General features: G+C 40.4%; 1 protein-coding gene across 1 annotated transcript; it reads right to left on the bottom strand.

Annotated features, from left to right (window-relative positions):
- Positions 1–4,181: 4,181 nt before the first annotated feature.
- GDF10 (growth differentiation factor 10) lies at positions 4,182–16,980 on the bottom strand. Its single transcript, XM_054206195.1, has 3 exons — positions 16,683–16,980; positions 10,481–11,388; positions 4,182–4,998 (listed from the first exon to the last, which is right to left on the bottom strand). The coding sequence occupies exons 1-3, from the start codon at positions 16,978–16,980 to the stop codon at positions 4,807–4,809; spliced, it is 1,398 nt and encodes a 465-aa protein (XP_054062170.1). The 3' UTR covers positions 4,182–4,806.
- Between the last annotated feature and the right edge of the window lie 570 nt (positions 16,981–17,550).

Genomic DNA, 17,550 nt, shown 5'->3' on the forward strand with positions numbered 1-17,550 from the left:
CTGATGATAGAATTTCTCGTGATACAGAAGAAAAAAACCTAGTTTATTTATAGACAAAAATACCACTTGCTATTTATCTTAATGAATGTATCATGATTTAATCTAATGAGACATAAGTCTTTTATCCATACTATTAATGTATCATATTTTCTAAGCACAACTCAATACATTCTGTACAAGTGCCATAAAGTCTGAATAGTATTATCAGCTTTTACATTTAAAAAAATCTCACTGCAGACATGTGGACATGATTTTGTCCTTTCTGGCCATTCTTCTCCAGTTCTCTAGCAGTGCATACACAGTGTTTAAAGTGAGCCCAGACTTCTCAAATACTCACTTATGTGTCCATTCAAGTGACAACTAGGATCCAAGAACCTGGTTAATTATGTTCCTATGGTGTAAAGTCAGAAAGGATCCTGGTCTCCTGCATAGCAAGACTGCTCTACTCATGGACTTTGTGTTTCCTACCTGCCTGCAGAGACCAATTACTTGTGTTTGGCTAAAACATAACTTTTTAAGAGTCTCCAGAATTTATCTGAAGATGTCGAAGAATTGAAGATTTCACGGATTTTTGTAAGATTGTCACTTACACTTAAAAAACCATGGTGCTTCAGTTATTATTTCCTTGTGCCTGGCTTCACCTTCTAGACAGGAGCCTAGAAGGTGAGACAAGAAGTCATCTTCTTGTGACTTCCTGGCTGGTTTGAGGAGCCTCACACCACTGGCATTTTCTCCTTGTCAAAGTACTTGTACAGTATAGTCAAGTTAGTTACTTCTCAGTTTACTTTCTGATAAAATAGACAGATTGTGCTATTTAGTCACATTAGAAGGCATTTTCTCTAACTGTTTTTGTTTCTTTTTAGTGTTTGTTTGGTTGGGGTTTTTTTTCCAGAATTTGAATGTCTTTTTGAAAAGGTGAACACGGGGGCTATGCATAGTTTTCTAGTGGGAGTCTGCCAGTGCCACATGCAGAAATAAAATCTTTCCTTATGTGGTTCACTGCTCCAGTGTGTATCTTTTGAAGGCTTTCATTAGCTCTCTTTACATAGCATCACCTTGGATCCTCATACTGTGCCATAAGTCCCTGATATCCACCAAAGTTGTTTTAAGAATTATGGCTGTAAGAGTTATGGGTGCAGTCTTTTACTCTAATAGGAACAGCCTCCATTCCTTGTGCCTAGGTACTAAGTTCTGCATCTGTCTACCTTAAAATTAATTTTGATTACATAAAGTGCAGCTAAATCAAGTGATCTATGTAAATACCTCTCTCCTAAACACTGTCTTCTGCAAATGCTGTGGGGGTTGTTATATACAGACTTCCAGTTCATATATAAAGATGTCAAATAGTATCAGGCCAAGTGTCAGCTTTGTGGAAACTTTACAATGAACAGTTTCATTCAGTGGCAATTCCTTTTGAAAGCTGCTCTTTGAGGTTTGGCAATGAGACAGTTGTTAATTCATGTGATACACAAATATATTAATATTGTCTAGTATTTTCTTTTAATTATGCAGCCTTGTGCAAGTGAATTGAAATATTCCTCAAAAACCTAAGTACATTCTAGCTGTTGCTGTTACCTCTGGCAATTAAACCGTGGCCTCAAAGTATGAAATTGGATTTGTTTTAGAAAAAAAATGTCCTTAACACTTTGATGGCTAGTATAATCTGTTTTCCTGTTTTATCTGTTTTTAATCATCCTATATTAATGTATAATCAGTTCTTTTATGATTAGGTAGTGGAATTGTTTTGAGCTGCTTTTTTAAGTGTTTGCCAATAGTAACTTTATTTAGAAACTTAAACATTGAGTGGAATGGTTTATTGGAGGTTCAAGGAAATCAAAAGATCTGCTGGAACCAAGAGAGTAAGGGTTTCAGTGTCTTCCAGCAGCAGCTGACTGCAGTTGTGCCATTTGAAATGCAAAGTTTCCTTTTCTAGAGAAGATTAGACATACGCATGCCAAAGACCCAGAAAGTAGTAGCCACTGTTAAACAAATAGTGGTTTAAGACCTTGTTCACGTTAGAGAATTGGACTGGTAAAGCTAAACTCCAAATGAAATAAACTTTACTAGTAAGAGAATTGTATTGCCTGTGTAGTAAGGGCATTGCCCTCGAGAGCTATTCCACTAATGGGTATAATTTTGTTTTGCTTGTGCTAAATAACGTAGTTATGCCAACAAACCTTTAAATGCAGAATAAACCTTTCCGGGTTTTATAGGTATCCTAATGAGTATAGGAGTAGCATTTTCCCTTATGTCCTATAGACCTTATAACAATAGGATGGTACCTCTTTCCTAATTGCTGATCTTGGAAAGAAAGTTTGTACCCAAGGACTAATTCAAGATATAGAAAAGATTCCTTAAGGAAAACAAAATGCAATAGATAGAACATAAGCACACTAGGCTAATATGTCTTTCTGTTCAGAGCTGGTGCTACATGTGAACAAGGCTACACCTACAGAAAAGGGTAGATTTTCACAGAGAACAAAAATGACAATGACTTAGATACTTTGAAAAGTTTTATGCTTATCACTGTTCTGTAGGAATAAATGATGAATTTCTGAGAACTTTTTAATTTTTCTTTATGCATTAGCATTACTTCGTCGATTGTAATTGAGTTTCTCATGATTTATAAAAACCTAAGACCCTACATTTTTAAGGGAGATATTTAACAGAAACAGTATACAAAGGTTTGTCCCAGTATTTCCAGTGTAAATCACTGTAGTACTTTGGGAGAAGAAGAAATGCCTAGCAGGATCCATGATCCAGTCATAACTGGCAGTCACTACAAAGTCCCTTAGAACTATCTACTTCTTATTGAGAGGTGTTTAGGAGGAACTAGTGAGAACTGCTATGAAAATAACATTGCAGACACTCCTGTACACACTGAATCTTGCTTTTATGTAGGTTAGCAGGAAGTACCACATTTACACACCTCTGTTGTCCTGAGAATCTGCACCACATGCATATGGAATATTGGTGGCAGAAGTCACCTAGCACCTTAGCAGGATAGGAGCCTTCCAGTTAGTAATTCATCAGAAGGTAGTGTGTGTGGCATCCTTCCCCTAAAACAACTCTTAATGGATAAGATAGATAGTGCAGAAGGCTAGACTGTCTCTTGAGGAGGAAACACTTCATATCTTTCAGTTTGTGCTAGCTCACAGACTTCAGAAGTTTGTTCTGCGCCTGGTCTGCCTATGCTATTGTACAGGAGGTGGGTGAAAATGGAATATGTGGCAAGTGTGTCCTGGCACGCAGGGACACAAGCCTGTTTATTGACAGGCACAACGATGGAACATTAGCTCTTAAAGAAGTGCTGCAGTTACAAGGGCTACAATGAATGTATCAACAGAGGATTGTACAGGAGTTACGGGGATGCAGACACTTCATTTCTGTGAAGACTTCTAACAGAACCACTGCCAAATATTGTGCCCCGTTTTGATGTTCATTGTTGGAAAAGAGCCGTGAGAAATTTTTCTGAGGCTTAGAATAAGAAATCAAAGTACCTATTTAAATCTTAGCCAAAATATATTCTGACCCTGCTCTATATACTAAAAGTACACAGTGAAAGTATTTTGGATAATAGATGAAAGGGATCTACTAAAATAGGTTACAGTAAGATCCCGTGAATTGGAGCTAAAGCTCAACAAATTCAGACTAGGATTAAGCCACTGCATTTGAACAAAGAGCACTAACTTTTGGAACAACTACTTGTAGTCCAGTAGAGAGATTCCATCACACGAAATCTTTAAAGCCAAATTTATGCATGTTTTTCAAAGATATTCCCAAGCTCAAACCAGAAACTACTGGGCGAAGTTCTTTGATCTGTGCTATGCAGGAGGTCGGTCTAGATGATCACAGTATTCCCTTCTGTCTTTAATCTATTGAGGTGCATTATGACAAGCTTAACATGTATTTACATGTTTCCATCTAATTAATAGAATGTAACAGAGGGCATTTATAGAAAGACAATTCAACTATTTTTAGATACTACTGTACCTTTAATTTATTAGCTTTTGTTAAAAGCATGTAACAATCTAGAGGATATAAAGTATAATTTACAAAAATATAAATCTTGGTTATTTTACTTTTAGTATTTCAACATATTACTATATAGTATGTGTTACTCAGAGAATATGTTTAACATCCTGAAATTATCCAGCAAACCAAAAGTGTGGGATATTACATGTGTCTTTTGTAGTACAAATTATATATTAGGGAAGGGTATATTAACATAGTGTTTATATGAAAGCTTATGCAGTGCACTATACTTGCATCCTGAAGAAAATATACATTTTAAGCCCTTTATTACAGCATTTTTCAGTATAAATATGCAGATTAAGAGTACGAGTGTTTTAGGCAAAAAAGTTTTGATTTGTGTACAAAAGTGATATTCTAAAATAAGCCTGCCTTTGCAAGTTCACTTCCCATCTTCTTGGTTAACTGAAGAGATAAAACAGCCAGAAAAATATAGTCAGAAAAATAGCATATAAAAACATATTTTAGTCCTTTGATTATGGAAAACTTTAAACTTAAATTTCTCACTAAACACCAGGTGTCTTGGCTAGCTGGGTTAGGAAGATATTTGTAAAAGTAATGAATCCCTGGAAGAAGAATATGAAAGACAAATGATGACAACAAGACCTTCCAGGTGAGAATGTGTATTGTTTTAGTCTCTCCGCATGATTTCTGTAGAGGAATTGTAGGCTTGCATTCATTCATCAACACAAGTGGATTCATTTCCCATTCACTACTTTCCCAGTGTAGTCAGGCAGGATGCATACGTCTCGTTAAAGATGTGTTTGTATGAATTTATCGGCAGGCGCAAGTTTCAACCGACATATTGGGATATACCTTTAAAACAACGTTTTTGTTCTCATCTAAGAACAGGACACTGAGTGAGCTCATTTTGTCAGGAACGCAGCAGGGTTCTGGGATGCCAGGAATGATTCCTACTGCTTTTACGATGCTCTGGATTGTAGCATGATTTGATGGCCGAACAATCTGGAACAGAGAGGGAAATAGTTATTGCTTCATTTATAAGCAGTCACTTTCCCAGATGGACTTGGAAAATGACAACAGTTACAGGTTTTTTGTTTCTGAAAAAAAGTGAATGTATGTGATTGAGTCACAGGGCCGTGCAGCATAGTCAGTCCCTCACATGTCCAGCTCTCCTGTGCAGAGCGTATCCAACAGATATTTTGTGTTACTTATGCTGCCTTCATAAATACCAGAGGAGGGCACTGGTGGCACAGCCAGCAGTCGGTAGCCTGAAGAAAGAATGTCGTCCATGACTGCACCTACTAGATGCTGGAGGCAGGCATGCAGGAGAAAGGGGATGAGGTGAGGCATACTTCTCAGTCATAAGATCTTATCTTTTATTTTCTTAACGTCTTGTCTGACTTGGAAAATTGGCTACTGTAATTATGTCCAAAATAACTTTCCCTATGTTCCAGCAGTATTTCTCCTCATGTATGCTAAGCTGGAATTAGTTACTTTTTCCTGGAGCAATTACTCTCTTGTAAAAGAGCAGAGTGCTCCAGAAGTAGTGTCCACAGGGGGCAGTTAGTCTAGAATAGTCAAACAACCTGACAGAGCCTTTCTGATCATAACTGCATGACAAACAAGTACTTCATACCTGTAGTCTTTGTCTGCTTCCCTCTGCTTTCTTCACCAGGCTTCCCCCCCTCCTTCCCCCTCAAGCTAACCTCGAAGTGGGAGAAGAAAACAAAAGGCTGGTAGGGCAGGAGAAGTATGAAGTGAGGTTTCACAGCAGCTTTGCATCTATATACTGTTCAGGGTACCGAGCCACAATCTTATTTCTACTGTTGATTTTTGGATACAGTAAACAACACAAGGAAAAATATTTGAGAAGAGGAGGCAGCCATCAGGCATAACAGCAGTGAGAATAAGAAAGGAACAGGTTAAGATATCCAGATAGTATACTGTTTAGTAGTTAAATGTAACCTTTTTTTTTTTTTTTTTTAAGCCTTTATTCACAAGCTACACTTCACCCTTGCAGTCTGAGCAACTGAATAGTGCTAAACAGTTTTCACCACTTCTGTTGCTTGAGGTACATACAGTCAAGCACGGGTTTACCGGTGATGGAATGACAAGCCTTTCTTTGTCATGGCCTCAGCATAGCATGGACTGCATGTGCTCCAGTTACATGAGACGATAGTATGGCATGCAGCCCACCACTGAGACTGAAGCTTCAGTGGCTCCTGTTCAGTTGTTGTACTTGAATATTGTCCCAGCAAATGAGTACAGTAACAGTTGCAAAATTGTGTTAGTCATATCAGGCTTTTTGCTACAGTTTCATGAGTTTTCTGCACAGATCTGGTATATGTGGCATGTGAAATCTTTCATCACTATTGGTACATAGCTGCTTATCAGGTGGAAAATGACATCTGTGGCACAACAAATAGGGACTTTGCACACCTTCACAAGGAAGCACATACTTCAAGTGAGAAGAACTAATGTCTCCTATATCTTCTCTGTTTTTCAAATAATAATTGAATAATTGCAAAACGTGATTTTTCATTTCAACCTGATCTTTCATTTCAACGTGAAAAGTTATGTAGGCCATTGGTATAACAAAAGAGGTATTTTTTAGGATAATTCAGTTTTGATACATCTACTTTAAGTGTAACATATCAGCGAATCAGATACGAACCTTAATTATTATTAAGGCGTTCAGATATTCCTTAACTAAAGTGACCTCATTTGAGCCATTACAAGGAGAAACTGGGAAATCCGTCCTTGATCCTATGGGGCTTCAAGACAGCATGCTACAGCCAAGTCCCAACAAGTGACCAATCCTGGAAAGTGCCTTTCTGTAATTAGCATATGTTGGCATAATTAGCAACAGCTTGCTCTCTCATGTCATCCTTCATCTTTAGATTTCAAAGCTGTCCACAAACAGGCAGCAGTGAATTAGTCTCACAGCTGCTATGTGAAATAGAAATAAGCTTCTACCCATATTGGCCATGTCAGCAAATCTGGACAGCAAGAGAGAGTCAGAAGTAGTTTTTGTGTGTTTAAGCAACTGCAGAGTTTAGAAATTCAAAGACCTACAGCTTCTAGAATCAAGTTCTGACTTTAACCTTTATGAAAACCTCCTGAAATATTCCTAGCACCTTTATTATTTCATATTGTTATTTGAAACAGTCACAGATTCTCATATGCTACAGAAACAGAATTTGTTGATCTCATGCAGTGGATAGCCGTCATTGCCCTCAGTGCTGACTTACAGGATTCCTCAGTATGAACCTGCAGAAGATCCTATAGGATCTTCTCCATCTGTGCAGTCTCTAATGCCTGCAAGGAACAAATAGATATGAGCAAAGTCTAGTGTGAGCAGCTGTCTACCAAGACAACAGCACTGATTAGGTGTCTAATGCCTGCAAGTGTATACACTATGCACAAAAATGCTCATAGAGGTAAATGCGTATTATGGACTATTACTCTGTACAAAATCTGGCCCCCTGAGCCCTACATCCGCAGCAGAGCCAGACAGCACACCCATCCAACATCCAGCCAGGCTCTGAATTTTCCAGCCTTTCTGGAAACCTGGCACCAGTGTTCAGCGATCGTGGGCTAGGCTTCACATCAGCCTTTGTACCGATGTGCTAAAGTGGAAAGCTTGAAATAATGAGTTGAATACCCAGTGGTGATGGCACTGAGGAAGTACTAATGTTTTAAATGCTGGGTACTAAGTTCTATACAGCAGGCCAGGTTCTGCTCTTACTTAATCTCTAGGAGAATCCTATCTTAAGAACATTTTGGTCCTCAGAAAATAGAAGTATGGTGATGTAGCTGAAAAGCAATTAACAGCAGGTTTGAAATACTTTAGACCCTCCCCTTCTGCCTGGCTTACGGCCCTTTTAAAGTTTGTTTTATCATGAGTTTGCCCCTCAAAAAGCACCCCCCACCATCTTAATAAGCAATACTTATTTGTTTCAGGAAAGTTTTGTTTTCATGTTTGAATTTAACTCTCAAAATGAAACTCATGAACTGATTCACTTACAAGGATGAAATCAAGAGAATTCTAATTACTGTAGACCAGGGAAAGGGCCTGGTCCAGACCAGGACCACCTACTTCTACTACACATAGGACTAGCATTTATCATTTATTTGGCAAACGCAGCAGTGCAGAAAGCTATTATTAACCATACAAGCTAGTCTTCCTCCTCACAATTCAGGGTATAAGAACTTCAGCAGTAAGGTAGGTGAACTTGCTATGACAAGATTTGTACCAGAGCTGTTTTGTATCTAGATCAAGAATTGCAGTTATTAAAGTAGATGTGCAGAGTGATGTACCAATACTTTTAAAAAAAACTCATACAAAGTGATGATACCTGGCATGTAAGTATAATTTTGACTCCACAGTTCTGAAAGAGTACCTTGGAAATAAGTTACCTGTTATCCATCGCAGTTGACTGTATAGACCGAGTCTTCATGAATAGCCTTAATCTGGCTTTTGATTTAGGAGTGCCAAGACCATATGCATGCTTTCCTGACTTAGGCAATATGTGCAAGAACAAAAGCTATTTCTCCCTCCATAATATTTAGAAATTCTTATGCTCTGACCTGAAGCTTCTTTCATACTTATGTCTTAGTTATCTCCATTCATTTAGAAACAGTCATTTTAAAAAGTTACAGCTGTGAATTAGCCTCCATTTTTTTCCCCTCTTAAAAATCCAAAGCTAACAAAAAGTAGACCTCTTCCAAATCAAACCCAACCAAAAATCCTGAAATCTATGTATCTGATTTAGCTTTAACTTTCTCTAGTTTTTGGGGGTTTGTTTTGGGTTTTTGGCACCAAGATTGTGGTGCAGCCACATTCATTTATCTAGAAAACAAGTATCAAAATGAGAACTGAAGTAAGTGATTTTGATTTACAAGGGAATCTTTATTATGTAGGAAGTAATACTTCTAGGTAAGACATTAAATAAGTCAGCAGTGTAAGTTTATTTAACTATCCTGGCTAGAAACAGATCCACTCTCTTTTGGTTCTGTCAGCTTTTGTGTCATGCTGTTTTGCTCACAAGAAGCCAGATGTGTTAAATGTATCTTCTCTCTCTTTTTTTTTTTTTCCCCTGCTTTGGTATGTGTGAATGGTGTATTACACTGTGGGTCTATGGCAAGGACCCATATCCCAGGCTGTGATTTGTTTTGGATAAGTTAAACAGTGGTGGTATTGCATGATTTCTTTATACTACAACAAAAAAGTGAAGTTGTATGTGAGCCTGTGCAAGCTTTAATTTTTACCAGACCATGTATCAATTTATGCGTACATGGTTCATTATCAGCCAGCTACACAAGAACATGTGGTCAGATTTGTACACCATACCCTGATGTCTGGATTTCCACTGTTCTTGAACCTAAACTAGCCTGTTATCTATTCTTCCTGAAATCATAATACTTATTTCAACACAAACATACAGCAATCTCCCTGTATGTAAAGTAGGGCAGATTCCTGTCTCAGAGCTTTGAAATTCTCTGCTGTAAAACGCTATCCATTATTTATGTGCTGAGTGACCACACGCAAAAATAGCAGTAGAATAAATAATCAGGCCATTTGTAGGTAGAATTGCAAAATAATTACAGTGTCTAAACATGCAGGTTATGCAGTGCTTCAAATCCTCCCCCCGTTACTTGAAAGTCCTATAAAATGCCAGTAATTCTTGTGCTGTGTAGGATTGCCAAAATTTCTATTTTTTACCACAGAGCAAATGAGTGGGAGTGGGCCAAATCGAAATTCTGTTGGAGCAGGAGTTCATGTTTGCCTCCCTATTAGCAAATTTCACACTGCTTCTATAGGAGGAATTCAGTACACTAGCTTTAGAGTGTTATAGACAGCTATTTGGCATTTCCAGTCATGTAAAGTAAATCAACTTTTTTTTTGTTCCAGCAGGATTATCTTAATTGTAAGAATTCAGTAAATTAAAATGCACCAGAGGATTTTGAGATGCAAATATCAGCTTAATCAGCATTCTTATTTTCAAAGTGACAAGCAGTTTCTTAAAGTTAAAAATACATCAGTGTCACTACTCTGCATTTTTCTCCTAAGGTATTGCCAGTGGAATTCAGAAATACTCTGATACAGTACCTTATTTTATTATTAGCATATAATACTTTATACTTCTGCTATCACAGCAGAGTAGTTTAATGATTTAGTGTGTGTAACCATATTTTAATAAGCTATATAAGTCTTTATGTTATGGTTTCAAGATGTAAGATGAGAAATTGTAAGATAAACTGGAGACATTTTTCTTCGGATTACATTTAAAGATAACTTGGAATCTTTTTGCACTCTGATGGAAACGATCACAGTTTATAGAAATGATATTGTTAAAATTAATTAGGCTGAACAAGTGAAAAATGTAAAAATCTAAAGGAAAATCTAACTAACAAAGTAGTTGGATAGGCAGAACAGTAGATCTACTGTTTGCAAGCTAACAAAAATGAAAAGGCATACTACCTTGGGCATTGGAAATTCACATGCCCCTGCACAGTAGTAGGCATCAAATGATTTGGGAGATATGATCCATTCATTCCAGCCAATATCAGCAAAGTCAACTTTCATGTATCTTCTTGAACAAATCCTCGGCTCATTCCATTGTTTTCGCCTTGCTTTCTTCATTGTTTTCTCATCAAAATTTAGCACCTGAGACTTTGTAAGTGTTTCTGTATTTTCTTGCCCTTTTCTCCTTCTGTCCTTCCGTGATGCTTTTGGTTTCAAGGACTTGTAGGCATTCTCCCATATGCCATGTTTGTTGTATTTATTGTTGTTATAATCTACTTCTGGCAGCTCATTGTTCTGAATAGAGCTAGAGATGTACGTATCCCTCCGCACTCGGGTATCAGTAGAAGCATTAGGGGATAGATTTGGGTCCCCTTCATTGGAAGGGAATGGGTCATAACGCTGTAGGGTGACTGCCACACTGTTAGGTTCAGAGATTGCAAGATCATTGGCATAAACTAATATATAAGGTAAATGACTGGCGACCTGTTCAGGGAAGCCCTGGTGTTTCTCCCCAGAATCAAGCTCAGCACAGAGAATGAGCTCTCCAGCCCGTTTTGATTCTTCTATGATGTGTGAAATGTCCTTCGCATGCCAAGCCCCTCGCCTTTGAAGAGATATGGTGATGTTCCCTTTCACTTGCCCATAGGCAGAATTCTGGTGGATGCTTTGAAAAATGAGGTTGAGCCGCAAGATTGGAGGCAGGTGAAGGAGGCGGCAGGATGAGTTCTTGGACCGCTTACAAAACACTTCCCGGTGCCGAGGGCGTTTGTCAGCATAGAAGTGAAAAGTGGCAGCAAGGATCATCTCTGAATCCTGCATGGATGTCAGATTGAAGCAGTACAAGGGCTTCTGGGCCAAGAACTCTGCAAGAGAGCAAGGAAAACATGGATAAATATCTGAGACGAAAAACGGTAGTCAAACCCTTATTCCTATATAAGTGGGTTAACAAATTTTACTTTTCACTTACCCACTTCAAATCAGTTAGTATCGTGAGCTTATCAGTTCAGCTTAAAACTATGGTGAATAAGAGGAGGAAAAAATCCTAACAATATTTAATAGCAATATTACAATAACATTGGGAGTGTTCAACACTCTGGGCACCTTTTGTATACATGAGGGATAAGTCTCTTCACAGAGATTTTCAGTTTCAGACTGCCTTTCATTCCAGACAGGCAAGAAAAGCAGTCCTTGCTTCTATTGCATTTATGACAAAGTCAAGCTCAGAGAAGCCATGAAATTTGCCCACGGCAGAGCTCAGAATGGTACCTTTACTCGGTATACTAGCTGAAAACCAGGTTTACAGTTAATATTCAAGATGGTCTAAGCTAAAGCTGACTGCAAACTTTCCTGAAAGATCTGGGTGCAAACTCTGTGGGCAGCAACACATGAAGTTCATAATCTGTAAATAGTCCACAAGAGACATTTCAAAAAGGGGTTGGAATTAAGCAGTGCGACACATATTTTGGAGGCTGTTATTCTTAGGAGCAATCCTCTTTTCCAGTATACATCATGTAGGAACTTTGTTTAAAGCACTATGAAACCTAGTTGGTTTCTAAGACTAGTGTTTTGGTCTGCTTGAAGTTATTGGCAACTACTGTTGAATAGGACCTGACTCTTAAAATTTGAACTCCATTTTATATAGCCTCTTTTTAGCTAGTTGAATAATTTGTGCTCAGATTACATTTCTCCTCTCAAGGAAGATGAGCAATTTTACACTAATAACTGTTTATACCACGTTTGTTTAAACAGGAGAAACCCCTCTTAGTGTGCTTAAATGTAATCCCAGAATCAAAAGGCCATGCCTTCCCAGTCTATCAGGGTTGGTTTTGTTTTGTTTTTTTTTTTACTAGCTCAAGAGCAAGGAAAGTGGTGGCAGAACCAAGAACTGATTTCTGTTCTCCCAAGCTCAGACTGGTACTTAGAATACATCAAAGGACTACAGCGGGTAAGTTTGCACCTTTAGTTAACGCAGATGCCAAACTCTCTGTCAGCCCTTCTTGACATACCTGGAAATTCTCTGGCGGCAGAAAAAAACCCAACCAAACAAAAAACCAAACCAAACCAGAAAACAAAAAACCCAAACCCAACAGGCAGCCTTCCCAGAAACACTTAGGTTTCTTTTTCAATGCACTGGGGATGATGAGCCACAGAAATTTTGGCAACAACAGAAAGGCAGTACTGTTATCTCCCACCTGTCAGAATGTTCTTCCTTTTAAGCAGTTTCATTTGAAAGGTGGAGAGTAATAGTGCTATATCTCACTTAATTGGTGCTTGCTGTCTTCCAGTTCATGCTGGATAGAACCATCATTTGGACTAAACCACAGCAGATTAAGATGTTCATTAATTCCAGGCCCACATAGACAGTCTGAAAGTACAAATGTTCAAGTATGCAGTTTCCATCTACACCATCTGTTTTTTTTCCTGATGCAGTGAACAGCCTGTACTGAAGCCCACATAGTGGTTTCATAGGTGGCAGAGAGGCTAACAGAAATTGTATTTTGTTATGAGAACCTATTTGTTTCTGTCAGTTCAGGACAGGATTCCTATCAGTAAACTTTTTAAATCAACACTAGTCATGCACAGGTGCTCATACTATGAAAAAACTTAAGAGTTTAGATTCTACCCAAGTCTTTGAAGCTAGAAGTTTCACAAGGCTGCCAGCCTATTTTTCAGACCAAGGAAGAGAATAATCATAGTATGTCCTTAAGAACACTAGACTGTTGTTAATGTTTGTTCATTTCAGAAGGCATATTTTTTTAAAAAGGAGTCTGTCTACTTGCCTTTTCCCCCCCTGAGCTGTGTATAGTTGAAATTTTTAGTATTTTTTTTAGTACTAGAATGCTCCTAGCACCATCGGTTCTATAGATACGACTATGAAGATAGGGATAAAGGCATTTCAAACATCAGAGTCCCAGGGTTTCAGATGGGAAGGTAACGTGTAATGATAGCTCAGAGAAAGGGAATTTTAATTCACCTAAATTATGCATTCTAGAGTGAAACAAACCCTTCAAAAGTCAAAAGTATTTGTAGAAAAGAATAAGAATCTGTGAGCCTGTGGCTACTGAAAACCCAGAAGCTGGCTTTCTAGGAATTGAGGAGACTTGAGTTTTGGATGGAGCATAGTCGTATTTATCATATTGCATCTGATTGCTCAGGCTTATACCAACCTGTCAAGCAAGCATTGTTACATTTTCCAGGTGTACTCTGAGTTGAACTGTACTAGCTGTATACAGTAAAGCTGTTAATATTTTACTGTTTGTATCTACTTCTGATCACTGTAGACAGCTTCAAGTTAGGAATACAGGCAAGATGTGTGGAGGATATACTCAAGAGATTGGTAAAGAAAAAAAAGGCAAGTGGCCAAGGAACGAAAATATTAGTCTTAGTAGGTAATCCGCATAGGAGAATGTTGCATTGCAGTAAGTGAAGATTAGCAAAACAGATTTACATGGTGTTTCTGATAACACATTTATGAGAATGAAATATGCAAAGAACCTAATTAAAAAAAATTTAAGCTATGAAATTATGTTAAAGCAAGGATCTAGAGGCCAGATATACAGTCCCCTGGGTAATCTTGATTTGGTTTTCTTGCATGTATGCATTATGATATAGTCTTAATTAAATGGCTGATATTTTCTACTATTCACCAAGGCCTTTGTTTAGCACAGAGGATGGATGGTGTTCAGGGAGTCAGCCTGAGCTGCAAGAATCAATTTATGGGGAAGTTTCATGGCTTAGGTAGCAGATTGCTGCCATGAAGACTAATTCCCCCCAGTCTCAGAAGCCTAGGTGAAGTTAGGCAATAACTTAGTATTTCACATTTGGTCACAAACCACTTACGACTTCACTGTGTAACTAACTTCAGTCAATTGGTGCTGTTTTCTAAAGCTACAGAGTTCCCTGAAAACTGGAAAGCACCTGGAGAAATAAAGAACTTGAGGAATTAGTTCATAGACTCTCTCTCAGCTCTTATCAGAGAAATAATGAATTTTTGTGAACACACATAGAGGTGAGCTGAGAGGATGTTTGTGAAGCACTCTTCCTGGAGTGATAAGTACTGCTAGAGAAACGTGAAGTTGTATTTGGAACATGTGCGAATAGTACATGCATATGTATAGCAAGTGCCTCACGCTGAATATGGAGAAATATTATATATTCAATAATCTAGTCAACACTATCTATACCCTCTAAGGAATATGTAGGATGGCAATAAAATTGTGTAGTTGAGGAGACATCAATAATGCATGTGACAAAGGAGCAAACTAAGGCTGGACCGACGTTTTGCTCCTCTGGAGCCCACATCTTGGCAACCATAATTAACACTGATACTCAAGTGTCCCCTAACAAACAGCTTTAAGCTGTAGCATAGGAACAGGGTACAGATTTTTCTGAAAAAGGTACATGATAAAAAAAAAAAGTCAGTCTGTCCATTGCTTGGGATGATGAAAAGGAAATTATTGTAGGTGTAGTCAGTTTTGCTTATCTCAGTAGGATCAGAATTATCATCTGTATTTTTGTAAAGAATGGATGTTACATGTTTTGTTAGAAGAACATGACAATTTCTTCTTTCTGAAGAAAGCACTAGAATTTCTTGGAGGAGATAAAGAGAAACATATTTCCAGATAAGGTTCTTCTCCCCTCCCTCATCTTGTGTCATTCTATGGTTCATTTCAGACTGTTCATCGCTGGGTTGATGTATTACAAAGAAATACTATTTCTTGTCATAACAAAGGAACATTGCAGAGGAGCTTCTGCTTTCATGCCATGTTACTGGGGAGAGATGGGATCCATTAGAGAAGGCACACAAATGGGACACAGGAGATAGGAGTTTTAGACATAGGTGTGCTTTATTTCCATTACATGGAAAGACAAGTTACTTCCAAGCATCTCTGCCTTGGTTTCATGATCTGTCAGATGAGCAAAATAATATTAATTCGTAATTGTTCAGTACAGTCTATCTGTGGGTAGAAAGTGCTCCAATTTTAGTGTTTTAAACCACTTAGATGCAAGTAACTTATTCAGCATATTAATTGAAAAAATGAAGAAAAAGAATATAGTGTAATTCTTGCATTTTTCCCAAATCACTCTTGTGGTCCAGGACCTTACTTGGGGAGCAGCCAGTATCAGCTGCTTGGTTTACAGAAAAGGAAGAGTGTGAGTAGGAGGTCATGAATAACCATCCCCAGTGGAAGTTCCTTCCTAACCCCTATTAGTTAGCAGCTGCTAGCTCATGATCTACAGCATGGCAATTGATTTCTCTCCCAAATGTCTGCAATTGCTTTAGATCCTAACTCCTAGATTTCTAGACATTTTCATTAGCCACTTAGCCTTCCATGGGATCTCCTCCTCCTTGAATGATTACTTTAGTATTACATTTGACATAAGATAGAAATTTCTGGCAATGTAGAAAAAACTGACATAATTCTTATTTGAGGAGCTAAGGTCTTAGTTATAGTCTGTAAGAGTTAAACAAAAGAGGAAGGCATTTTCCAGGAAAGCTATTTTGGGTTTCCTTGGCAAATTATAACAAATTTAGAGTATTAACTATGCAAACCTCCTTTTTCTCATTTTGAAATTAGTCTGGGCTATTGAAAGTGTCGTTTTCACACGGTATATGTGCTCTTCCACCCTCAAGCCAAGCGTAGCTGTGGAGAGGGAGGTCGGGAGTGTTTTCTCAGGTTTAGGGGGTGAACGACTTTCCGGTGCGGCGCAGTTTTCGGCGGTCCCGCAGGCGGCACTCTTCCTAACGCGAGCTGGTGAGCTGCGGGAAAAGCCGGCGGAGGGGACCTGCGCCTGCAGCACTCGCTACTAGTTTTATGCTCCAAGTATCTCTGGAGAGATCTCTCGACCCAGTGCGATCTACACTGGGAACAACGCTTCTTTTGCCGGTGGTTTGCATCCGCATCAGCGGAGTCTTTCTGGAGGGAGATATCTTCTCGGAGATGCTCTCAGGGAGGGGAGGGAGCCGGGGGAGGTGGGAAGCCGTCCGCAGAGCCGAGGGGAGACACCCTGGCCCTGTAGTTAGCAAGGGCCCCCCAGTGACGCCCAGCGTGACACCTCCCGCAGTCACTGACGGCCTGGGCGCAAACCCCTCACTTTAACGCGAAAGAGGAGCGAGGGGTCTCCGGCGGCGCCCGCCGCGCCCGGCCCGTCTTACCTGGCCTGGCTTTGAAGCTGCGGACCGTGTTGCCGTCGCCGGGCCGGCTCCCTTCGCGGTTGTACTTCTCGTAGAGCTTAAGCATGTGGACAGCTACCATGTCCTGAGCGATGCTGCCCAGAGCAGGGGGCGGCGAAGAGCCCCCGCGGGGGTCGCGGCCAGGGGAGGACGAGTCCCGGGCGGCGGGCGGCTGGACGGGGCAGGCGGGCTGGCTGCCGGCGCCCTCCCCCGCAGGCGTGCGGCAGCCCCCATGGCCCAGGGCCCACAGCAGGAGGCAGCAGGTCAGGCGACCGGCCATCGGGGGGATGCTGCGGGGCGGCCGGGCGCGGGGCGGCGGCGGCTCGGTCGCTGCCTGCGTCTGGGTCTCCCGGTTGGCCCTGCCGCACCGGGGCGAGGGGGCGGCGGGGCCGGGGAGGGAGGAGGGAGGGTGGGGGCGGCCCCCCACGCCCCGCCGATGCCGCCTCCGCCGGGCCAATCCCCAGGCCCGGGGTTGAGGAGCTGCGGCCCGGGGGCGGCGGAGCGGGGCTGCAGCGGGGAGCGGGGGCAGCGCCAGGGGTCCGGGTGCGGGGGAAACCCGCGGGAGGGGACGCTGCATTCCTCCAACGTGGGGATTCCCCGCTCTTTAAAACGTAGCGGGGAAAGGATCTAAATTAATTAGCGCACAGCCGCTGATTGGAGACATATGTCACCGCCGCCGCTGTGTCAGCGAGCGCTGCGGAAGGACGGCACCTTGTCTGCCTGCGCCAGCGAGGAGGGGCTTGAAAATAATTTCTAAAAGATAGTAGCAAATAGGTAACAAGCGGGCAGGCAGGCGGTGGGAAAGGACGGGAGGGTGGGTGGATGGCAGGGACAGCATGGGAAGGAAAGG

The sequence above is a fragment of the Rissa tridactyla genome, chromosome 6 (genome assembly GCF_028500815.1).
Source record: "Rissa tridactyla isolate bRisTri1 chromosome 6, bRisTri1.patW.cur.20221130, whole genome shotgun sequence".
Taxonomy (NCBI): Eukaryota; Metazoa; Chordata; class Aves; order Charadriiformes; family Laridae; genus Rissa; species Rissa tridactyla.

Excerpts from the sequence above, each read along its gene's own strand:
- GDF10 (XM_054206195.1), bottom strand. The coding sequence starts at position 16,980 with ATGGCCGGTCGCCTGACCTGCTGCCTCCTGCTGTGGGCCCTGGGCCAT. Across the intron at positions 11,389-16,682 it reads CAGCTTCAAAGCCAGGCCAG|AGTTCTTGGCCCAGAAGCCC; the intron begins GTAAGACGGGCC and ends GCTCTCTTGCAG. Across the intron at positions 4,999-10,480 it reads GTGAATTTCCAATGCCCAAG|ATTGTTCGGCCATCAAATCA; the intron begins GTAGTATGCCTT and ends TCTCTGTTCCAG.